Here is a 26,206-nt window from a genome sequence, read left to right as displayed (position 1 = left end):
TCTACTTGTAGCAGACAGCTGTTTTTAACAAAAAACACCCAGATAGACAGATTGTATGCTTGTGCAGCATCAAACAACAGACAGATACAGCAGCACCTTGCTGGTGAACATAGTGAAGTATGCAGCAACTCGAGAGGCAGAGTTTTTCATTGAAGAAGAATGCTAATGTTACTCCATGTCAATTAGTTAAACTTTTAAGGACTTTGCCAAAGTCCTGTTGTACCCATCCTAAAGTCGCTGTTCTTTTGAAACAAGCACTGACAAAGCCAGGAGGCCATTTTCAGCAGGGTGGCCAGGATGGGGCCATAATCATTTTGGGGCAGTGCAAAAGTCACTATTATGTGAGCATGAAAAAGCATCCATCAAGTAAAGAAGGGGCTATTTTATGCACTAAAAACACAAAACTCCACATTGGACTAATTGGAAGTCTGACAGTGGAACAGATCAAATAATATTCACTCTGAGAGTCTCCTCTTTATTTTTGTTTCTCTGACATAACACATCTCTGCAAAATGCACAATATATCAACCTATACAGGTCCTTGCAAAGTTAACGAAATAAATGTTTATGAAATTGCCTGCTCCACTTACAAAGCTGTAACAGATGTCTCTGTAGAAAAAACAAACTCATTATCATTTATTTAATCATAGCTAATTTAATCAAGTTACTGTAGCAGCAAGTTTAATATTGCTGCAGATGAATGTATCCACAACTTTATGCAGCACATTAATGCTTCTGGTGTGTGTATTTATTCTCTTTGATGTCACAGCGAGCTCACAAAGAAATTACTGATTATAATCATTATAAGCATTATTAGAATGCAGAGATAACTTCACTCTCAGGTTTTGAAAGATGCGTAAAAAAGTTTGGTAACTTTTATGTTTTTGCTAAAAACATACAGTTAATCTGAAACAAGTGCACTTCAACTCAATCTATTGTCATAATGCATTCATGTTTTGTGAAGAACAATGTGCTTATTTAGCTTAATCTAACTCTTAGTAGTTGAGGCAGTTATCCAATTCCCTGCACTTGTAAATGGTTCTGGTGCGTGACCGTGACAATAATGATAATTACAGTAAATATGTCAGGACATAGTGAGAGAGAGTAGTATCACATCATGCAGCACCACACAATGTCCAAATCTTTTGTTTTATCCAGCCATTAAAGATAAGGAAAAGCAACAATCATCACATTTAAGAACCTTGAACCATGAAATGTTTGTCATTATTTTCAAGAAAAACAACCTCTCTCTTATCAAAGTAGCACCAATTGACTTATCAGTTAGTTGACAGTTGTTTTAGTTCTAATAACCGAAAGTGGGTCATTTATTCCACAATAATACATCATATTTTATGAACTCTTCATATTTTTTCTATGCCTAAATTTTACATTGTAAAGTAACCAGTAAATATATTTGTCGAATAAAGGTAGTGCAGTAAAAAGTGTGCTATTTCCCTCTGTGGAGTAAAAGTATGAAGTGGCAGAAATGGTAAACATGCAAAGTAGGGGCAACTCAAATTTGTACTCAAGTAGAAGTAGCTGAGACAGTCAATCTAACAAATAAACCAATAAAATCCTTATATGTATGTGAGTTTTTGTATTGTGATAAAGTACTGCGAAGTTTTTGCTTCACACAGAGATATTTAAGACATAACCACTTAGATATAAACCTGCTCCAGTGGAAGAGTGTAAACTTCAAATCTAAAGAACTCTCATTTTGAAAGGCACCATGTCTTCTTAGGCTGATGTGTAATAAGATTTATGAATATCATTCATTTACAAATGCATCATGAATTGTGCTGTGAGCCCATTTCTAACCTTTTATGCAGCTGTCCTACAGAATATTACTAATCTAGTGTTGCCATTCATAAAGGTTTACTTGGTTAAAGAGCTGCTTTCAGCGGTAAGCTGTTATTTTCCCAACAATTTGAATCCGAGAAGCGACTGCTGAATTTTTAATGGCATCATTAATAGCAAATGAGAGAATGTGGCAAATGTTAATGGAATTCATTCATCAGGCATGTTTGAAAACAATTAGTAGTTTGGGCAATTTGTTCCCTCACAGTTAATGTTTTTGTTAATTGAAAGCCTATTACATCAAACTGCTATCAGGAAAGATCATAATTTTATTAGCTTTTCAACTTAAAATGATTATGTGTCTGTTTAAGACAAAAGGACCCAGGCCAGTATCACACCAAAACATAAATGCAATCATTAAGCTACCATTAACCTCACATGATCGATTGTAAAAGCACTCCCAGGCTCCGTGCACATCATATGAAGGTCAGGCACAACATCAAGATGGATTCAGTGCATTATTGAACCAAAGCTTTCGTTTAATCTACTTTTCTTCTGCCTCTGTCTTTGTTCCAGACTGTCTTTTCATTAACCAGCTTCCAGCATAAGACAAATGTTGCTCTGGGTGGCCCTAGGTCTGTCTGTACAGGATATCCATCATTAGGATGTGCCATGTAGCGCCAAGGGTCACACACACACATGCTCTGTGTAATTGCAGATGGATACCCGAGAGATGAGATGATTTACAAGTGGAGAAAGAACTCTGTGGAGGCGGCTGACCAAAAGTCCTGGCGTCTCTACCAGTTTGATTTTATGGGCCTGAGAAACACTACAGACATAATAAAGACCACAGCAGGTGGGATCTGTCTACTGCACTGTTTCTTCCTCAAGTTTAACATTTTCAAACATGTTGATGTTTAGTGTCGGTGTGCCTAAGACATTTGCTTTGTAGAAGAAGCGGCAGTAATCATTTTTGGTTCATTATCTTTTCTTCATTCCTTTGTTGAGCCACAAATTGTGTTTGTCACATCTGTAGATGCACTCCTGAACAAGCTGTTCTTGTTATTTAAGAGGAAGCTGTATGTGAGCTGCACGGGGCTGACTCAGCTCTTACATTTTTAGAAATATTGTACAATTATCTATAAGATTTCTCATCAGTCTTAACCTTAAGACACTTAATACCAAAGTGAACAATATTATTGGTAGTAGAAATAGCAGTAGTAGTAGTAGTAGTGATAGTTTGACCAAAAAAAGCAATTTACTTTGTACATTTACTTCATTTTCTCCCAAGCTCACAGCTAAATCTCATGGCTTTCATCACCAGATCAAGTTTGTTCAGTTGTCATGAGCCCCAGTATTGTTGACTGCAGAGTGTTATAAACTATTTGTTAAATGTTTATAATGATTATACATATGGAATAAGGGTCGTGTATCATGATGTTAGAGTTATATAGAGTTATTTTATATGTTATTTTACGCACGGATGAATGATTACACTAATGAGTGCCGCTACACTCATTCAGTGTGATTTCGGCACCTGTGCTTACAGAGACTGGAGACGTGTCGATAAAGTTGTGTTGTTTTTTCTCACCCAGGTGACTATGTGGTGATGACAGTGTATTTTGACCTGAGTAGAAGAATGGGCTACTTCACCATCCAGACTTATATCCCCTGCATCCTCACTGTGGTCCTCTCCTGGGTGTCCTTCTGGATCAAAAAAGATGCCACACCAGCCCGAACAGCTTTAGGTACTCACTGCACTTCATTTGCTTTGTCCATACAAGGACACACTGTTTGTGTCTGGAACACTGCTCTAAAAGCTGGAGTGATAATTGGAAATGCTGATGCAGACATCATCTCAAGGTACAGCTTTTCAGGTTTTCATTTGCACGCTTGAATCCTGTTTTGCTTTGAATATGCTCAGTCTTTATGTGCTGTTATCTAAGCTGGATGGATCTTTGTTTGTCACCTTACTTGAGTCACTCCATCTGCTTTATCTGTTTTGTTATGCTTTTTTTCCTTTTTTGCACATGCTTTCTATTTGTTGTTGTGCAGTCCTGTGGAACATTTTGGTGAAGGTAATTGATTACGTCCTTTTTTTTCCCCATCTCTGTTTACATTTGGTTCATTATTCCCATTTTTTAGTTTGGTTCTGTTTGCTTAGGCATTCAATTAAAGAAATTGAAAAGCAAAGTGATAGGTTACTGATTACGGTAATTTCAAACGTTTGGACTGGCATTAAAATATATAAGGAAATAAGTGCGTGAACATCTAAACTGTTGTTCTCTGTCTCATAAGTTACCCAGTGTTGTATCATCTGTTAAGAGCCTCAGTGTTCTATACTGTACATTGCACAACTCACAACTGTAAGGGACAAAGGTAGAAAGTGAATAATGAGTGCCATTATTTGAAGCATGTGGCTTGATTGCATGCAAATCCGAAGAAATAATGAAGGTGACCCTAAAGGAGCTACAGGAGCAAGCCAGTGTAGTTGGTGTAGCTCAGCTCAACACACTTTACATACTTATTTTTTAAGGAAGCTGTCACATGGACCAGGTCCTTCAACCAGTTATGCTTGACGCGTTACATACAGAACCTCAGTTTCCTCCATGTTAAGCTATCTGTAGATAAACACTTTTGAGAATTTTCCTCACATCAAACTTGCTGTTCAATCTGTCATTTAGAGAAAACTCTCAAATCTGTGCCACAGCATCAGCAGAAGGCAGGTAAGTGTAATCATTGTGGCAAGCAGAGGCTAAAGGAAAAGTGTGAGATGTCCGCCTGAAATAGATGGGGCCAGCTTGTTACCATGGGAACCTCAGCGAAACAGTCACAGATGTTTTTTTTTTTTTCTCATAGGCATCTCTGTAATGCTCATGGAGGAGGAGATGGGCGACGAGAAAGAACAAAATCAGATGCAGATGTTTGTTTCTTTTACATCCAGTAAATTGAGGAAATCTTAAAGCTAAAGTGCCAATCAATCCTTTTATATTAAGAAAGGGTCAAATGACTATGTGCGATGTGAAAGAAGTCACCTGTAGTGATGAATGCACTGAGAATCATCAGCTGATTCTGTCGTTCCTCTCAGCTCTGCAGAGGGTTTTTAGTGTCTTTCAGCTCATTGTCTTGGGTCTATTCTCCACACCTTTTCGCTCACTCTCTCGGATGTAGGCAGGCAGCTGTTTTCAGTGAACAAACTTTAAAAATCCACCTGGTCAGCACCAAACAGCAGGCAAACAATTTGAGGGACTAGCTGGTGAGCACAGTGCAGTTGAATTTAAAAGCTTGAGAACCATTCGGCCAAAAACTTATTAGAACTATCTAAAATTCGAATGAGTATTTTTCTTTCATTTGTCAAATGGCTGTAGACATAAAATGAACGATAATGTTGCTCTGTGTCTACACATTTTGTAAAGAAGGAACTGTTTGCTAACAAGTTCACCATATCAGCTTTATAAGCTGAAAAATGTCAATGCCCTGCTGACAGCTTTTTGCACTGTCCACATCAGTTTAAAGCAGGTGTCCTTGAAGATGAGAAAAATTCTCAAAGATGTATGAGGCTTGTCTGATTGAGTTGTCCAAAAAACTTTTCAGAAATAAAAGCTTTGAAAACTTACAGAAACAGTTCAGTATAATTGGTCTCTGCTCCTGAGCTTCAGGTCCACTGCAGTCAGCGACGGCAAGTGTTCAACTCATTCCTGAGTTAAAAATCTTGTGGATCTCTGGTATGACCTGTGAGCAGTGCCTTAGATGAATTTATCCCGTCTTGTGTCCTTCAGGTATAACCACCGTGCTGACTATGACCACCCTCAGTAGTGTGGCCAGGACGTCGCTACCCAGAGTGTCTTATGTCACCGCCATGGACCTTTTCGTCACTGTCTGCTTCCTGTTTGTCTTTGCTGCCCTGATGGAGTATGCAACGTTAAATTATTATTCATACAGCGCTCGCAGACCCAGCTGCATGGAACCTAAAAGATCAGTAAGTTTGCCTTCAATCTGTTTTATTTTTGATGCTTTTTATGGAGCTTAAACAAGGAACAGCACAAAACCCCCCAACTGAGACATACAGCACATCCATATCCATCCATGGATAATAAAAAAGTCACAGTCTTAATTGAATCAGTTTTATATACAGTTATATTGAATATTCTTGCCGCAATATTGCTTAAAATCACCTAACAGTGACCTCGTAAGATACAACTGATGAAGTGTGGATTGAGGTGAGGCCCTTTTGTGCTGTCACTTGTTACAAAAGTGTCTTTTCTCTGATAGCACTTTGGTTTTGTTATCACAAGACTGAAGTGAGAAAATCTTTCAGGGTTGAGATGATGTGATGCTGCCCTTTATAAGCTCTTCTGATAAGGCTGTTACTATTTTAAGGGACACTGCATCAATCTGAACAAGCTTTCAAGACAGACAGGCCCTTTCCAGCCCCTTACCAACTGAAGGAAGTGCAGGGAGTGCAGACTGTCGCCTTATGTTCTGTGCAAAAAACCAAAGCTCTGATCTGTCACTTAAGACAGACAAAATGTATAACTCCCTGAGCATTAATACACTGGAGATTGAAGCTTCTGTAGATATTATTGTGACCTTTTTCCTCCAAGTGAGCTTACTTAAAATTAAAATATCTCTGTCAAACTACATGATACACACATTTGGTCAGGTGTTTCAGGTTTTGTACGCCAAGATCGAATAGTTAGAAATATAATTCATAAATATTTTCACAAAAATCCCAAGATATGAGTTGAAATTGTTGTTCTTTTGTTTTTGTAACTCAAACACAGCATATCCATGTCCTATGATCTACTGCTTTAGTACAATAAATACTACAGGGGCCACCACAGATCACAAATCAGCATTTAATATCCATTCATACTGTAGACATTACCACTGACCCCTATAAGAACTTTGCAACATTTTAACACATTAACCATAAGCAGTCCAGACATATAGTAGGTTGTGATTTTGTCTCACTCGGGAACACACTAATCACATTCACACAGTACAAAACTCTACTACTATTACTTAGTACAACCATGTTTATCCTTTAACAGCCAGGGGAACTGCATCGATAACGTTAAATCACAAGCTTCCTCCTGTAAGTCATAGGCCACAATTGCCAAAACAAAACAAAAAAAAACCCACTGAAAGCATGGTTAGCAAAGACCAAACACACCTATCCAAGTTCCTTTAAATGTCCCTGTAAAACATCTAGTCTATACCAGAAAATAAACAAACAAACATGCTAATTCAATAAGTCACCATCAGTTTTGCTTCCGGTTTCTCTGCATGACTGCCTCTTCTTATTTCCAGAACTATTCTGTCCTGGATGTGAGACCTCCACACACTGTCATCGCTTTAAACAACTCTATGTACTGGCAGGACTTTGAAGATGCTTGTGTCTACGAGTGTCTGGACGGGAAAGACTGCCAGAGCTTCTTCTGCTGCTTTGAGGAGTGTAAAGGAGGAGCGTGGAGAAAAGGACGCGTCCACATAGATTTACTTGAACTGGATGCATACTCACGCGTCTTTTTCCCCACCTCCTTCTTGCTGTTCAATGTCGTCTACTGGGTTGGCTACCTCTACCTTTAGCACACTGCAGAGGCCTGTTTGGTCACAAAAGAAGGACAGCACAGTTTAGCAGAAGAAAATCAGGATTTAGTTAATAATGGTAACGCCAAATAAACTCTTTCCTGTGGTATCCGAAGCAGGTACCTGGAGATAAAAAGAGAGGACAGGGTGTGTCTGCTGGCCTGTGTCCACCAGACACTTCTGCTTCTGTGACTACAGGTATGAGATTACAAGACAATACTGATTCCCTCCGATAGGCTGTTCACAGAATGAGGACAAGCATGGACTGTGAAAACAAAGAAGGACATGTGCTTTGCACTGCTACCCCAAACTTCTCAATCAGAAGGATGACTTGTTTTGTAGGGATTGTCTCGGCACGTTATTATCCAGCCATCAGTCAAATCCAGTTGATGAAAATCCAAGGACATTCAAACCATTTATAGTGCCTTCCTCTGGAGGGGTAGATACTATCTGCTACAATAATCAGGGAACAATGATTTATATTTAAAAAAAAAAAGAAGAAGAAGAGCCTGGCTTTGACTGATTATGGCTGTTCTCATTCAGAGCTTTGAGTTACATTTATGACACAGTCATTTGTAGGAACAACCAGATGAAATTTCATTAGGTTTTAATCTCTTCACACTGACTTTCAGTCATTAGGCATGACTCATTCCTCCAGCTTGCAAAGCTGTTAGTATCCCTATACGGTATGATAAATAAATCGGTTTCCAGAGAAGAGGAATCACTGATGTAAACTTATGGCGAATTAATAATGTATGTAATATATATATATATATATTTTTTTTTAGTTATTTTTTTTTCTACATTAGAGGATTTGACGTCCAGTGTTGGAGGTAACGCACTACAAAGTAACATGTTTGAGTACTCAAATTATTTTTTGTTGTAATGAGTAACATAAAATATTAGCAATTTATTTATGTTTTCAAATAAGCAATAAGTTATAGTAATTTAAGTTTAAGTAATAGTATGTTTGTTGAAACATGATGTGTGCTCAGTAGGCTATATGAGCCTGTGTTTTATTGTTTTACTGTCCGATCAATAGCAGCCAAAAAGTTACAAAAGCTACAGCTGGGCGATTGGACAAACACATCTAACCCTGTGAATTAAGGATTTATATGGACCAAGCCAGAGGTGAGTGGAAAGTCAGAATGGGTCTGGTGATCTTGTTTTGTTTGTTTAGGGTTAGAGTTTGAATGAAGTGTGTTATATGATCTAACAAGGCAATTAAGCTTGTCTTAGTTTGGTAAAAGAGAGAAACTCAGAAGATTTATGATTTTTTTGTGTTTAAGAAGGAAGATAGGTGGAAGAATATTTTTTTTTTCTTTATATTTTACAGGTCTGTTATTTATTAGATAACATATGATGTGCGAAGATGGCAATGGCCTCTTGAACACATCTCCTAGCTGAAAGGAGGGTTTTCATTTTTGAAGATGTACTGTACTGTAATGAGTTACTTTTCTGAGAAGGTAATGTTGTAATGTAACAAGTTACTCTGTAATGGCAGTAATATTGTACTTTTAGCACTAATATTACCCAACATTGGTGATGTCAGTGATTTGAATGGATCTTTATATTTTATTTTTGATTGTGTTTGTACAGACAAAATCTTTCAAAGGGGTATTCTGGACATGTACCTCCAAGGAAAAACAAAAGTTATTATGGGAAAGTTGCTTTGTGGGTACAAAAGGCAATACAGAACAAACACCCACCCAATTTACACTTTCAGATTGTTAAAAAAAATACTGGTGATATGGTGGAAAGTGCATCTTTTGCTTACAACTCTCATGTACTCTTACTGTGCAGCTACAGTCAGCTGCTGGTTATCTTATCCTAGATAACCAAACTGAAGACTGAAAGCCCAAACAGCTAGCTGGATCTGTCCAAAAGCAGCAAGGCTGTAACCACGGAGTCAACAGGAGTGTTTGTTTATTCTCTCATTTTCTCCTCTCCTCTCCAGTCATCTCCTCAGCTCTGCTCTCATAACCCTTCATAAAATGATCATTTTCATTACACTTTACAAAAACCATCACAATCAAAGATCATATGGCATATATAACACTCATATTACACTTCTTAATGCATGTGATAGAGAGCCAGCACAGCAACAGTTTCTGCTGGGGTGCAAACCACACAGTAGTCTACACTGTAATACTATAACCAGTGGTACTATTAATGTCAGTTTGTTCAATTTATGATGATTACATTTGCTAATGACCATTTCAGATGGATTATATTCCGTGTACAAACATGAGAATGGGATCTATCTCCTCATCTAACTGTCGGAAAGAAAATACTGATTAAGCAAATTTCCCATAAATGTCTAACTATTCCTTTCAAAGGCACATGAGTAATGAGTGATTTATTGACTGACTGTGTTTTTCTTTCTACATCAGCATTAATGTTGAGGTTGGTTGTCGCTCTACCAACTGCATTGTCTCAGATTCAGAGATGGAATACCCAGGGAACAAAGGCAGCCATGCGTATAATTCAAGGTTAATATTTCTAGATGTTACACACATTAACACCATGTATTGGTGTCACACAGCAGCCATTAATTAGGCGAAGAATTGAGTTTCTTCTTTCAACCGTTAAACTCACAGCAACCCTTGAGTTCTTTTCCGAAGCAGTTGGTGAAAAAGATACCCACATTAAATATAATTGGTGTCATTTGTACATTACTGTAGGCACAAATATGATAATTCCAGTCATTAGGATCGCTCATCCTTGTTTGGCCGTTCACTCTTGTTTGCATGCAATTAACAATTAAACACTACCCTGAAGAAGTTGTCATATGTTCAGAGATAGAATTATGGTTTTAATATGGACTGTTTTTATTGTAATTTGATTTCCCTGTGTTTAGATTGGGCATTAGCAACCGCTGAATTGCCTTAGAGTAGCCCACCCCGAGCCGAGATGAACACCACAAATACATATTTACCTCTCATATTAACCTCAGCATGGTGAAGACTTCACTGCAGCTAAGGCTACTTCTCTGCCTTGGGCAGTGCGCTTAAACTTTTTATACCCCTTTTTGAGCTGTTTTCTTTTTATTATATTTGCTATGTTTGTGCCAAATAATTCACATATGTGCCCAGTCATGTATGTTTTCAAGTTTGAGCAACCCTAAAATGTTAAACTAATATGTTTTGATACTGCACATAAAGTATGTATAAAATGCGCTTTTGAATTGTGTTGTGTATAGTGATGCTGTGTTCACATTGTGGCAGTATTCAGTAGATGTTAAACTGAATGGTCATTATTCCCGAGAGGAGAAGAGGAGTACACTCAGCCAGTACTGGTGTAAAGTGCCGTCTCGTGTGCCTGCAGTCAGATGAGATACTGAATGAAAATGGATGCAGCCACATGTTACTGCACCTGTTCATTGTGTCTGCTTAAAAAACACTGACAGCAGTTCTTCTGACTTTTTTTTGTTTGTTTGTTTGTTTGTTTTTTGTTCTTTTTCTTTGGATATGTAGTTATTTATACAAGTAGTCATAAATATTAATAACAATAACAAACTTTAATCTGTGACTTGTGGCATATTCTTGGCCACAATGTGATGGCAAACCTTGTTTTATATCACATTTATGGTCAGTGTTTGTTTTGCAGTGTTAATTGAGTCATGACTCTGTGGAGCCCAGATGTTTCCATGTTCTGACTCCCTTCTACTGACAGATGAAGGGCAATGCAATAAGGTATTCTGAGTGGTGCTATACTTTACAATAACTTTTGCATTGCAATGTTTGAATAAAAAGTGACTATTGTTCAAAGAACACACATTCTTCTGGGGCACTTTTGCCATCATTAGACTGCTGACTGAATGAGGGGGAAGCATGTGAACGAGATCCCAGGCTGGTTCACCTTCACCAGCTCAGCCAATAGGATGCACCCAAAGTTTGTGATCTGCCAGCAGAAATTCACAACAGGACCGTGAATGTTAAAATCATTGTCAAGTCTTTCTGTAATATCAGGCAACAATGTCTAAAACTTACCCACAACAGACACAAGAAGGTTCTATAATTTTATTCAGTAGCTTTTCTTGAGTAAGAATTAAATGTGTTTTTTCTTTTGGCATATCAATGATCCAGACAGAACTAATGCATCTAATGCATCTGCAATCTAACATAGTTAAATAAAAACTTTAGATTCGAGTCGATGCAAGTATAAATCTTGACTTACAGGGTTTGCATAGAGTCTTCATGCATCCCTATGATAACAGATTTGGACATAATAAATTCAATGTGCCTTTAAATTGACACAATGGCTGTCCCTATTGCTCCTTACATATAGTGTGTTGTATCAGTATACCATACCTGTGAGGTAGCATTGAAATTTCGCCAGTCACTCAGTACCTTCAATGGAACCTTTTGTATCCAGATCTAGAAAAAACACTAATCACCTCAAGTGTTTCTCAATTTAATCAGAGTGTGATTGGGCTACTGCAGCGTCCAGGACCCATACAGTTTGTGATCTGGTGAAGTCGAGCATGGTGTATAAATCTTTTGGATGGAGAGGAGCAGTGTTGGCAAACCTTACACAGCCCTACATACGTGCCATTTGATGTTTAAAAAGCCTAATTCCCACACTCCCTGTCTTATTTGCTGTTGATTTTGCATCATGTTTTTCCTGGACCACATTTTTCGAGTATTATCTTTCCAGACTCTGGGAAAGCAAAGGGAGTAAACACTGGGAGCAATTCAGGCTAGGATTTGATCCCAGGCCAGTATGGACATGTGTGTTGCTCCAGACTGAACCAGTGAACCAGTTCTGGGCACCGTGAGGATGAGCAGGATTTGCAGATGGGGCATGTAAAGGACAGACATTTAGACTTGAAATCTGTCACCAATAGGTCATGTAAATGATTCAGAAACGTTGTCATTTAAAAAGTAAAACAATTTTCTGAGTGTTAGTGGAATTTTGATAAACGTTGTATTGATTCTAGCCTACATTCACTGAGGACTTTTGCGATAAGAAGCCAAAGACATTTGTGTTTGAGTTTATTCTCTGAAAGTTTGAATCATGTTCAAGGAAACTGTTGTGTTGTGGGTTTTAAAAGAAAGAGTTCCATGTATTGAGTGCAGTACTGTGAAGTGTCATTTGGTTGGAAATTATGAGTGTAACAGGAATAATTAGCATAGAAGTGCTCTGAGGTGGTTAATGTTATTTTCCAGTTCATCCACTGTTAATTCCAATTCAAATCATAATTATTTGTGGAATCTCACTAACAGCTACTGTATGTGCTGAAGTGGATTCTGACAAGTGTGTGTGCTGCCATGCACAAAGTGTGTTTTCATTCTGTAGCCAGACTTGTGCTATCTGCAGTGTATTTCACCAGTGGTGAATCAAATTTTTGTTGACATGTATTATCTCCTATCTAACTTACTATATACACAATACTCAGTTGTTCTCTTTTTCTGCTTTGTGTTTTCATATTTGTGGCTTCAGTGCGACATGGATATCTCATTACTCAATGGTACAGTCAAGTGCAAGTGTTGAGATTGTACTCCTCAGCAGCGTGCTGTCCTGTGAGTGGGGTTGTTTTGATGATTTTGCTGCTTTGGCTCCAGTATCTACAGTCCATATCTGATGTCCATGGTATTTTCATACTTATGGTTCTTTTTATATTTGAAATGTGTATTATTACCAAGGATGAGAAAATATAGAATAAAGTTTTTTTTTCATAAATGTACCTCAGTGCAGTTAATTTTGCACAACTGTCTTTTGTTTATTGCCTACATATAGATCAAAGCTATTTTAGAGGAAGGGTGAATTGTGTGTCTCCTGACAGATTCTCATGCTTCAGCTGTTCTTTCTACCCAACTGGCGTTTGGTCGGAATAAATTTTGGAAAAAGTGAGAGGGAACTATTCCAACCTGCAACAAAAGGCAAGATGGCTCCCAGTCTGCACCTGAGCATGTTGTTTTACCAGCTATTTTGCTGTAGATCCTTCTAGACACCCTGTGAGAGAAAACATATCCAAACAAACACAATAATTAAAAAAATTTTTCAACCTAAAATCAAAACAAACTGACCCTGAGTTGGTTTTCAAATTCAAGTGCGTGACTGAACTCAAGTAAAGCTTTTGCTTTAGGAAGTAAAACAATCAGGCGTTCTTCTGAAAACTGTTTCCTTATGTCCATAAGAAATGATGGAATTGTGCTTGGCCTTTCACCACGGCTAAAATCTGAACCTCTGCACCGAATATGGTAATCTGCTTTTACACATACTGGTAGTGCTGTGGGTGTGCTTATCACTGTCATAAAGACATTTAAAGGGCTCCAAAGTATTAAATGATAAGGTAACCCAAATCAAACTCAGATTTGAGGTTAGGGCTGTGGGTTATCCACAGTAGAAGTAAAGGTTTCTGACTCAACTTCACTTAATTGCAAGATACATGAAGACACATGAGCAGTGTTAATGGCTAAAACTGCAGTAAATATGAAAAAATGTTCTTTGGAAAGTTTTGTATGTTGTCACAGGTGAAGACTGGAAGCTTAAACATCTTGGTCTTGCAATCTACTAGATCGAAAGCCTTCATAAGCGTTGAAGTTTGATCCTGTAAGATATCTTGATGGATGTTAATGTTGTTCTTTCAGCTGGTGAGTTGGTCATCCAGCACCATGTCCAATCCTTTTTTTTTTTCTCAGTTTTCATTTGCAGTTTAGTTACGTTAGATATTAAAGCTACTTGGTTAGGTTTGTGGAAAGATCAATGTTTGGTTTAAAAAAAGGATCACAAAGATAAAAACATGTTACAAACTCTTCGAACGTGCATGGTGAAAATGGTACATTATACCTGTCAAACATCAGAATTAAATGTAGCCTCACAGAGCTGTTAGCATGGTTGTAGTTTTGTTACCTTCTAAAGTTATTACTGCAAAATTTATTTTATATATTCAGTGACTCACAGAGCTACAATGGTATCTATTTTTGAGTAGTATTTCTGCTCACTTTTCCTTTAACCTTGTTTTGGTCTCCTCCTGCAAAAAGCACCAAAGCAGCAAAGCTGAACAGTGGAGTCTGTGGGATCAACACCACAAACAGACCCTGTCACATTAAACACAGTCTTTTGATCCTCTGTTAACATGATTAGTACAACTTTTAAGTTGAAATCTACAACAACAGACAGGGCATTGTGGGTGTTCAGGCAGGACTACTCTCTAAGGGTTCTGCAGCACATGTAAAATTTAAAGGCAGAGAGCAATAGAGGACCAATACAGCTGTGATGCACATGCAGAACAAAAACCAAAACAAAAATAGTTTTTAATTCATAGATATGCACTGTGTTGGTGGACCAGGTTACTCCAAACTACAGATTGTTGGTTGCCATGGTAACCGAGTTCTTTCTTAAAAGTCAAGATGGCCATCCACATTGGACTTCATATACATCCCTTCAGAAACCTTTGGGTGACATTACAATAGCTCCATTATACAATCTATGAAGGAGAAGATCTGCAATAGAACTCTCTCCATTTTCTCAACTGGCCTTGACAAGATTTTGCCTTTTGTACTTTGAAATCAACTTTCAAACTTTCCTTCCACTGGTACAGTAATATTCTACATATGCTGCAGAAACTAGGTGGCCTCAGCACAACCCAATACATTTTTCAGCTCATAACAGATACTGCACTATGTGCTGTGTGACTTTTTTCTAAGCTCTCTAAATTAAAGAATGGTGTTGTCATTATTCTTTCATTGAAGGTTTCTGTAATGTTTTAAAGCATTTAAACTACTTTAGTTTTCCACACCAACAAGCAGCTCTAAAGCTTACTATGACATCATATCTCACTTGTCACACAGAAACCAAAGTGTAAAAACAGCAAGTGGTGGAGTAGTCAATCACAATGTTTTATCCCCTTTTTATAATCTCAAATACCAACTTAAAACCAAATTTATCTGAAAAATTATATCCCCTGTGTTAACATGGAGGGGGCAGAGTTATGACCAAATCTTTGCGTGTACAGTATGCAAGAAGAAATGTCACAGAATCACCAGAGTTATTAGGATTCATTACCTGGGAACCATGAATGCCTGCACAAAATTTCTTGGAAATCCATCCAGTAGTTGAGATATTTCAATGTAGACCAAAGTATAGCCACATTGCTGAGGACGTCTGAGGTAAACAAAACAGAAATGTCACATTTGCGAGGAAAATAAAAATAAAAATTGCATTTGGGAGATGAATGAAATTTGCATTCAGCATTTTGCCATTAATACAATTGTGTGTGTATGTGTAGATTTTATCAGTAATTCATCAGTCATTAAATTACAAAATGTTTGCGTTTAGCAGCATTTGTTCAAGTTTTTTAATCACTCAAACTTCAGTGTTTTGCTGCTTTCTTGCTCTGTGCTGATTAAATTAAGCTTATGACCATTCAAGTTAAAGCCTTTAATCATTAATAATGTGTTTTTTCTGCAGTAAAATATTACATGCCTTTCTCCTCCTCCCTAAATACATCAGCTGTTGCATTTACGGAGGAGGAATCTGTGGAGTTAACTGGAATGACTGCACATTATATCCTTGGGTGCAGCCAGCTGGGAGCAGGTGTGAGGAGGAGGGGAAGGCTGGAGGATGTAGACAGTTAACTGCTGCTATATTCTGTTTATCGCCCCAGATTCTTTCTTACTGACAGTCTAATCAGTCCACATTAGTGTGAGAACTAGACTGGGCTTCTGTATGGAAATGACCAGGCAACAGTTTAGGGGAAAAAGTTCTCAGAAATCAGAGAATGTTAATGAGATGCCTTGGACTTAAATGGGGCCAAGTCTGCAAGCTAATTCAGGTAGCCAACTCAAGCTGCACTGCTATATGCACATGTGACATACTTCACACTGGTCACTTTAACACACCTCCCAATTTGGCAGTCTATTTAAGCTGCAAAAATTCCCATCTTGCCCTCTGCCTGTCAGCGTATGGCCGTCCTGCATCAGCACTTCCTGTTGTCTCAGCCTCACCACCACCTCAACATCCACCTGCAGGAATGGGATAAGTGCAGACATTTCCTATTACTGATGCTGATGATGACTCTGAAATTCTCATGCACCATTCCAATATGGATAGGTCAATTATTAGGCCTAAATGAAATTGCATTAATATTTAATTATAATAATATATAATTAATATTGGGTTTATTTATTAGTGATTTTGTGTGTGATAAGTGTTTTAATTGTTGAGCTTCAGAGTTACAGGTACCCTAACTTTTTTTTTTTTTTTTTGCTGTTGGGACAAGCCGGTCTAGTTGTTCTTGTAATTGAGGTAATTGTCTCTTTTGGCAGTAGCTTCATATTTAATGGACAGACACCAGAGAGGTGCCTGTATTCTCATCTAATTCTTTAAAAGAAAGTGAGTAAGCAAATTTTGCTGTGAAACTAATGCTTTTAAAGGTTTTTTCAGATTTGAAAGTCAAAAACACTTGATCTCACAAATAGTTAACTGAAGACACATGATATTACATTATATTCTCTAACCAAAAGGTAACTTCACTGCAATGTTGTTCTGGGTGTCACAACTAAAGATAGATCTGAATCACATTGTTTGAATAACTAAAGTTGACAAAGTTTGGCCACAGCGGTTGTTGAAATTGAAACCCATCATGAATCATGACTTCAGCACTCACACTCATACTCAATTTCATCATGCACACAATGCCTAGATAAGAAATCCAATTAAGTTGATGCTACGCAGTCTTATTTCCCATTTCTGCAATCATCCCGTACATGTCTATAAACAATAAGCCATTGAAAGTCTAATACATTTTTGTCATAGACATGCAAATGAACCATTATTAGGGAATGGGACGGTAACGAGGCGGGTGAGTTTTGATCAGCTGAGATCACAACTGCAGTTCAACCACGAGGAGACACTACGGCATTTACTCTAAAACCTCTTGTGTATTGATTTGAAAAGAAAATAATAGGCCTTTGATGACTCCTGTTCGAATGGTGTGTGCTGTGACAGATAATAATCACCAATAAGTTGAACACAGTGGAGAGTGGAGCACAGTTCAGTTTGAATCAGGAATGAGAAGCCTGATGTTTTAGAGCTGTGAGTTTGTAGGTTTGGACTCCTACCACATAATTCACCAGGTGATCTGTCTGATTGTTTCTTCCTGTCTGGATAAACTTCCTAATCAGTGAAACTAGCTTCTTTAACATTTGAATGGAAAGAACACCTGCGGTGTCTTGACCCGTCGTGGCAGTCGACTCCAAGCTGTGCTCAATCACTGCACCCAGCAGTCATCCAGAAATCTTTAACATGTCGCTGTTGCTGAGACCGAAGTTTTTACATTTTTATGTCTAGCCATATTACAGTGCAGTATGTAAAGATAGATATGCCTTGTTTAATATGAATTCAGATGGAGCTAGACTACAATATACAGGATAGAGATAAATGTGATGTCAAACTTTTTATTTCTTTATTGGACAACAAACGTGAATTTAGCCAAATGTCAGATGGTTGCATTTAAACACACTTTTTGAATTAGGAGCCTGACTTCTTAAAGGCCTGGGCAGGGATTTTATTTGTTTCCAGAATCTCTTACCTCGCCCTCCTGAGGCCTGGTACCGCTGCTGGATCCTGAGCCCTCTATGGCCCTGCCTACTGCACTGATAGTGCTGCTGGATCCAGAACCCTCTCCATGGCCCTGCTGCTCCTGCTCTGCACTGTTCTCTCTATCCTTATGTAGTCCTCATCTCCCTTTGTCCTGTGCCAGTTTGTCTTGGCCCTTGTGTCAGACAACCAGCGACATCTTCATGCCAGTGCGAAGTCTTGTTATTTTGTTACTTTGTTCTAGTCATTTTCTGTTTTCTTAGCCAAGCTTCAGTTTAGTGAATTTTTGTTTCTTAGTTTAGAGTTTTTTCCCTCTGTGAAGAGTGATTTTCAGTTTGTATTTTTGTGAATAAAAGCTTTATTTTGAAACTTCGAGAGTCGTGCGTTTGGGTTCTTGTCCATAGTTCAGTCGTGTCAAAATGCCTGCTAAACTAATGATATTCCCAACAATTTCTGCTATATTTGATATTTAGCGCTAACCAGCTACTGTTAGCATGCTAACAGACTCAACTAGGATGGGGAACATGCTAAACATCAGCATGGTGGCATTGTCACTGAGTGCATGTTAGCATGCTCCATCCATCCATTTTCTATACCGCTTATCCGTCAGGGTTGCGGGGCAGCTGGAGCCTATCCCAGCTGACTACGGGGGAGAGGCGGGGTTCACCCTGGACTGGTCGCCAGTCAATCACAGGGCCAACACACAAAGACAGACAACCACACACTCTCACACTCACACCTAGGGGCAATATAGAGTAGCCAATGCACCTAATGTGCATGTTTTTGATATTGTGGGAGGAAGCCGGAGTACCCGGAGAAAACCCACGCAGGCACAGGGAGAACATGCAAACTTCACATAGAAGAGCCCAGACCAGGATTCGAACCTGGAACCCTCTTGCTATGAGGCGACAGTGCTAACCACTGCACCACCGTACCGCCCATGTTACCATGCTAATGCAAAAAATTGAATTTGAAGCACAGCTGTTCCTGACTACAGCCTCACAGAGCAGCTAGTGAGACTGTACTCACACACAGGCTACGTTTGTTCTGAAAACAGCTGAATCTATCTTCAGATTTATGTGGTCTTATGCAGTAATCCTACAAACCCCAAAGCACTGTGCAACAGAAAAATTCTCTACCTGCAATATGCTCTGCTGAAGATCAGCAAATAGTATAACTAATACATTATGTCTTGTCCTGTACTGACTATTTACAGTCACAGTCCTTACAGCAGCATGATGAATCACTGTGACAGCTCCACCTACTAAGTACAGCTTAAAGTTTTCTATCATCCATGCACTACAAAATAATTTATTTGTTCTCTCTCCTTCTTTAATTCAGCTTACTTGTGTTTTTGATACCATAAAATATCATATTTGTCATTGCTACTGCAGTTACAACCTATTAATCAACTGCAAATGTTAATCTAACAACAACGTTGCACATGCAAATGTTTCTTCCATGTGATATTTAATAATTCTCTGTATCATTTTCCTTCTCATACTAATTACAAAGGAAGACCATCTTTGAGGTCAGTTCTCAATGTTTGGGTGATCAAAGAAGAAAATGTTTATTTTAGTCTATATTGTCTTGTAACAGGAGGAAACAGGCTTTTTTAAAATAGCCTTTATAACGAATCCTCTTAAGCTCCCTCACTCCAGTCCTTAATTACAGAGGGTAGAACACATTTAATCTCCTCTTGATGAATAAGAGCATTAACCATGGATATAGGAGACTTCTTAGAGGAAATCGAATCAATTCTCATTGAACTGGTGAAATTAATTAATTTAATGTGGTCGGAGAAACAATGGTGTCACAAGTGACCAAAACGCAGCATGGTCAGCAATAAAAAGACACAACTGACATGATTACCCGCACTTGTCCTAGTCTTTGTGTCATTATCATCTTATTATATTCTGTTAATCAAATGTAAGGTTGTTTATGTGGTTTAGAAGCATTTTTTGCTTTTGACAGCAATCAATAAATTAAATGCTCTGACAAAAAAAAACCTAAAAAGTCCCATGTCCCACATGGCCCACCTGAGTATCTACCTGCATACCTGTCTACCCACGTGCACTCTGACAGTCCCTTTCCTAACCAGACTCTTCCACAAGGCTAAGTAGATATATTGCTAAAGTGGATAGTGACATACTCAACCAAAAAGGGCAGAGAAAGCATGGCCAAACCTTGACAGCAGTGAATACTAACAATAACCAGTAACTGTTATGTTCTTTATGGTGTTGTTGGGTGTTTTCTTACATGTGTGACATGATGCAGTTGATATGCTGCACTTTCATAACTACAGGGAAATTACTTTTAGTGTGGCTACTGGCAGACTAAATATCCAGCCTGACTGTAACTTCATGTGCTGAAGAAGAAAACGTGTTACTGCCATGGTAACAATGGACTGTCGTTCAGCAGCTAACAGATCGCACATCCGCAGGACTAGATGTGACACTATGCAGCTAAACACGGAGCATTTAACATCTAAAGAGACCGATATTTCCCTCAGGAACTGCTGGAGGCCAAAAATGTGTAAATAGGTACCTGTTTACTAACAGGTTCAGCATATCAATGTCAAAGGTGCACACTTGCTTAGTTTCTGTTTTCAAATGTTTCAAGTCATATATCTCCTTTGGGGATCATTGTTGAATAAGGAAAAGACTATCAGCTCTGAAATAAAGATCATATTACATTTCATTTTCATATTATGTTTTCACAGTTTCCCTTGTTTAAGGTTTAACTGACACTCTTTAAATTTTGTCATCTCACTGCACCCTTTTTCCTCGATAATGACTGACATTATTGACATGATTAATGATTTAATGGATGATGCAAGATGTGCAAAAACATTCCATCCCTTTTTGTATTGTATATAATCACAGAATCTGTAATGACTTTCATGTCTGAGCTCTTATTGCTCTCAGTATAAAACACGTGACATCCTTTCAGAAAGAAAAACAGGAGAAACCACACTCAGTTCCCGGTGGCGATAAAGTCATGAAGCCACTGACTTCTCTGACTTCAAAATTGAATACCATGGTGATTGTTATTGATTTGAGTCTTTGTTGATTCCTGGGAACAAAGATTGAATATTCAGTGGAGAGTCTTTAGGGAGGTGTCTGGGTCAGTGCCCACAATAAATATGCTCCCAACTCTCGCTGAGAATGGCCACACTGAGCCACAGATAAGTGGCTCACAAAACTGCTGGATTAGCTCCAGCTCCAACAAAATGTCAGCAGTTATGCAAAAGAGCAAAGCAAACAAGGCAAAAATTGTTCAGCAGGAGCCACCTCGCTTTGTATTTTGCAAGCATGAGTGCAGAGACTGTCAGTATAACAAGACTCTGCAACTGCATGATATGTGAGTTCCATAGACAAAAAACATTCTCAATGATCTGAAACAAGAACAGCAAAAAAACAGATATTGGCTGAAGGAAAAGAGCTTACCATGTACTACCAAAAGCTCAACAGGCATCCAGAAAAAAAAATCCATCAGACAGGAAGAGATCCAGCTTCAAAAATAATTTAAATGGTCTGTTGAGCAATGTGTGGAAGACTCATCTACTTCTTTAAGAACAAGGCTGGTCTTATTCTGCTCTTTTCTTACTGTCAATAAACTAGGAAAACCAAACCAAAACCAACATTGTGATAGTCCATCTCTCAATACTTAGCCCCGTTGGTTCCTACCAAAGACATAAAGTAAGTAGAGATGGTCCATGTAGAATGAGGGAAAGTGGATGCAGTGAGAGCCCATGATTTGCATCATTAGTACAAATACAACCTTGTTAATTTTGAGAAGGTTCTATAAGTTATAAATATTAAATATGAAGGAGCATGTAGGTAGCTCATGTTCCGTGTCTTCAGCAGCAGCCAGGGTTCAGCATGTCTTTCCCTGACTCTCTGCTCTGTCACTCTACAAACAAAATTTGCCAGGATTGAATCATGCATTACGGTCTGGGCCCTTCTGTGATTGTGGAGTTTGCATGTTCTCCCTGTGCCTGCGTGGGTTTTCTCCGGGTTCTCCGGCTTCCTCCCACAATACCAAAAACATGCACATTAGGTTAATTGGCTACTCTAAATTGCCCCTAGGTGTGAGTGTGAGAGTGTGTGGTTGTCTGTCTTTGTGTGTTGGCCCTGCGATTGGCTGGCAACCAGTCCAGGGTGTACCCCGCCTCTCGCCCGTAGTCAGCTGGGATAGGCTCCAGCTCCCCCGCGACCCTGACGGATAAGCGGTATAGAAAATGGATGGATGGATGAATCATGCATTAAGTGGTTTTCCTGTCAACAATCAATGTGCTCTCATGTGCACAACATGGCGCAACTATTCAACTGACATACTAGAATAGAAAGGATGAAGTTTAGCTTTTAAATTTAAAAAGTCTTTCACTAATTAGTCGAAATGTGAAGTATAATCTGAATTGTCTCTTGGTAGTTAAGTTTTCAGACCTATATAACAAATGAGGTTGTCTTTTGACTGTATGGGGCTTATTGTAGTGCAACAAAACAAAAATTAGGGATTGAGCCTCTAGCCTTAAATTAGTCTAAATCCTGAAACACATTAAGCATGTTAAAGATGTATAACCATGTAGACTTGTAAGAGGGTGGAGGTGTCTTTATTTAATTAGATGCTAATTAACAAGCTCAGCTCTGTAATGGCAATAAAGTGGACAACACAAATGGATTCCCAATGACTGTAACAAACAGGTGTTTTCCACACTTAAAGCTGTTGTGGTCCCCTGGGAGTTTTAATATGAGACACCACTTGTACAGCAGCGGCACGCATCGATCTGTGTAGCTAGGTTTTAGTAGGCCTGCAGTCTGACTCATTAAAGGAACATGAAGAGTCAGTTTTACTCTCAGTCGCTGCCAATAAACACAGTAACAGTGGAGCTGTGGTTGTGGCAGCGGGACTACTTCAGAGGAAACACTGTGAAGTACCAGAATAATTTTTAGCTCAACAAAGAAAGCCTCTCTGTTTCTGTACTATAGCTACTGTACCATCGATAAGAGTTCTTTTAGCGTAGTAATTTATTTTTGTTGAGTATCCACCAACCTCTGTGTCCTCTACTTTACATTTAGTGAGTTTTGACATTTTTAAGATGAAGAGATGAAGAGAGATCTCCCAGAGCTAGAGAGGGAAAGTGTAGGTGGACAGAACAATTATGACAAAGTCATAGTACAGGCAAAGTACATCATCAAAGTACAGGCAAGATACAGCAGCTTTTTATCTTATCACAGGGTGGAAATCTAAATGACCCCCTGAGTAAAAATATATTGGTACCTCTTTCTGAAAAGGTTCCATTTATACAGCACTTATAAAGTATAACTAATGCATTTATTCATTTTAGTAAAACATTTACTAATAGTTTTTAGATGTGTTTTTAATGTTCTGGGCCCTTCTGTGTGTGTGGAGTTTGCATGTTCTCCCTGTGCCTGCGTGGGTTTTCTCCGGGTTCTCCGGCTTCCACCCGCAATCCCAAAAACATGCACATTAGGTGCATTGGCTACTCTATATTGCCCCTAGGTGTGAGTGTGGGAGTGTGTGGTTGTCTGTCTTTGTGTGTCAGCCCTGCGATTGACTGGCGATCAGTCCAGGGTGTACCCCGCCTCTCGCCCGTAGTCAGCTGGGATAGGCTCCAGCTCCCCGCGACCCTGACGGATAAGCGGTATAGAAAAGCGGTATAGATGTTTAACAACTTCCTTCATGTTGGGTTTATCCCTTTCCTGCTGTCTTTTAGAGGTTTGGTTGTTTACCGTCGGCAGGAAGACCAACGATTTAACCTCTGATTTTTTGGAAAAAAAGATGCAGAGCAGCAGGACGGTAACCTTTTATTGTTGTTTTCTCCAATTGCTGTGAGTATCAGTGTTTGGTCCCCTTTTCTTATCAATATAAACCTCCCTTGGTGATTACCATTGCTACACTACTGAACGCAACACTGTTATCATTTTACATCAGTATGGGAAATTTGTTCTTAAACAGTTGTGTATTTACACATCAAGCAGTTATGGAGGATCATTATCAATATCACTAATATGCAGTCCAGTTTGTGTCGTGACCTGATAATTATAAGTCTCTTTTAGCTCTGTTTTGGTCTCTACCAGCTCCTGGGGGAAATATCTGACTTAGGCTGCTAAATGCTTCATTTTATTCATCTGCTAGTCTCTAACTGTGTCTGTCTGTGTTTGGTGCTGAGCAAGTAGAGTACAGTGGGGTTTTGTGTTGTGGGCCGGACAGGTAAGCTGTGGCTGAAATTGATTATAAAGTTCAAGCCTAGGGGAGGTGCAGATTCAGGTGATGAGTCTTGGTAGGTTCATCAGTAAGAGCAACCCCTATCCCATTGTCATTTAATTCATTGTTATGATAGAAAATATCAATTATAGACAATTTAAAAGTATATATGTGAACATTGTACCCAGACTTGAAAAAAAGGTGAACTTATCCTTTAAGGACTCACCAGCCAGATGAGTTTTTTTCCATCTCAGACAAGATTCTTATAAAAGGCTTAGAATTGATCTGTAAAGCAGTAGTAGATTTATAAACCACCAATAATCTCAATAAACATATAATCCTTTACAACATATAAATACCTTTATAAAGGGTATTTTGTTAGAACGTCGTACCAAAGAATAACAAAGTCAGCGTATGCCAAATGTAAACAAGAAACATCACAACCTTTATTGTTCATGGCGATCCCTCTCTGAAAGATCTGAAGGTCTAAACAATGAAAGATAAGTGACGTTCAAGCTGTCAGGCTGTACAATAAATACATGTGGTGGGCTCAGCTGGACAAGGTCAGGAGTTGTTGTCCATTCCACATAAGAGCATTTACATGATTAAACATTTTCTACATTAAATATGGTTAGTTGAACTAAATCATTTGGGTTTACATGAGATCATTGTGTACACAGTACAATAGATGGGATTCAGTGTTTAGATAACAGTCTAAATCTGTTTTAGTTAATCATTCTGCTGTTCCCCAGTTTAATTGATGCTGTATTTGTCTTTCAGATTCATTCATGAGGCGCTGAGATTCCGGGAACTGAAAAATATAGTATTAGGTATTAACCATTATAAAATCCCTTTCACTGGGTGTTGTGGTTCCTTTAAAATATCACCAGTTGGAGTTTGGAAAAGTGTGGGTGGAATGTTGGCCTAAAACAAATTGATCAGTGTCCTAAATGTCTCTAAAGGCAGATCGGTGATACATGTCTAGAGTGGCCTTTTTGTAAACAATGAGAGGCCATAGCTGGAATCACATACACCAGCTGCACCAATTCGAGGCAGTAGCACCATGTACAGCATTATGGAACGGGACAATTTTTTCCAGTAAAGACACATTTCCTTCCCTTGGATTGACTCTTTACTGAGGACGAAAAGGTTCAAGTTTTTGACAAAGTTGATAAAAACTCAACAGGGTTTAACATTATGGTCAAAACTCCTGTAATTCTGGTCCCTGCTGTTCTGCTCTTTAGTCAAAGACATTATTCAAAATATGGCTGCTGTGCTTCATATAATGTTTGTAATTTGACCAGTCAGTCAGCTTACATGTCACATTACAGCTAGCTGAATGCTTGGAGTGCTCACACTCACACACACAGTCTCTTTGGCTCTGTACGGCAGCTGTGGATTACATGTTCCATCCCAGCCCGATGTGGGTAGCCAGCAGGTAGCACATGCCGATCATACACGTCATTATCATCATGGGGAATCCTAACCTGTAAGAAGCAAGGAAACAATAGAGTCATGCTATGAATTAACATTTTATTCTTACTGACTATCATATATACTGTATGTAAGAAGCCCCAGCCTCCTCATAAGAGTTCACTTAAATTTCATTTGGGGTGCAAAAAAGCCTTTTATACTGTTCACTAGATAATTCATTCTGGGCAGAGTCTGTCCAGAACAAACAAGTGGAGTAGCACTCAGTGTTGAATCAATTAGCTGTCTGCATGCAGCTGACCTGACATTTATAAACAGGTTTCTTTTGTCTTTTTCAGAAGCTAATTTTGTGGGTGTGAGGTCAAGAGACAAGAAGCAAATCACAATTAGTGGGAAATAAATGGTAATTTTAGAGAAAATGTGTCTTCATATACTGCTCTTTGAAGAAACCTCCTATTTCATTTCAAATGTTTTATTAAACTTTTGCGTAAAAGAATTTTCCTTCTTTAGGCCACAAGTAATGTGGCAGGTGAGTGTAGTCTGACAGGTCAGTGTAGCTTCCTTGATGAAGCACAGCTGAGGCAAAGGTTGAAAATATGCTGTGCTT

General features: G+C 38.6%; 2 protein-coding genes across 2 annotated transcripts in view; one reads left to right on the top strand and one right to left on the bottom strand.

The window, feature by feature from the left end:
* Window positions 1-8,152, top strand: part of LOC124061146 (gamma-aminobutyric acid receptor subunit gamma-3) — a 38,865-nt gene extending 30,713 nt beyond the window's left edge. Inside the window, exons 6-9 of the mRNA XM_046392712.1 lie at window positions 2,516-2,653; window positions 3,393-3,545; window positions 5,577-5,776; window positions 7,111-8,152. Coding sequence (XP_046248668.1) covers window positions 2,516-2,653; window positions 3,393-3,545; window positions 5,577-5,776; window positions 7,111-7,389 — 770 coding nt within the window. The 3' untranslated portion in view covers window positions 7,390-8,152. The remainder of the gene's footprint in view (window positions 1-2,515; window positions 2,654-3,392; window positions 3,546-5,576; window positions 5,777-7,110) is intronic.
* A 16,459-nt stretch (window positions 8,153-24,611) lies between these two features.
* oca2 (oculocutaneous albinism II) overlaps window positions 24,612-26,206 on the bottom strand; it is a 40,632-nt gene continuing 39,037 nt past the window's right edge. The window contains exon 23 of the mRNA XM_046391902.1: window positions 24,612-25,655. Within this exon, the coding sequence (XP_046247858.1) occupies window positions 25,568-25,655 (88 nt within the window). The 3' untranslated portion in view covers window positions 24,612-25,567. The remainder of the gene's footprint in view (window positions 25,656-26,206) is intronic.

This window comes from Scatophagus argus, chromosome 6, assembly GCF_020382885.2.
Source record: "Scatophagus argus isolate fScaArg1 chromosome 6, fScaArg1.pri, whole genome shotgun sequence".
Taxonomy (NCBI): domain Eukaryota; kingdom Metazoa; phylum Chordata; class Actinopteri; family Scatophagidae; genus Scatophagus; species Scatophagus argus.
This window is presented reverse-complemented; position numbering and strand designations above follow the sequence as displayed.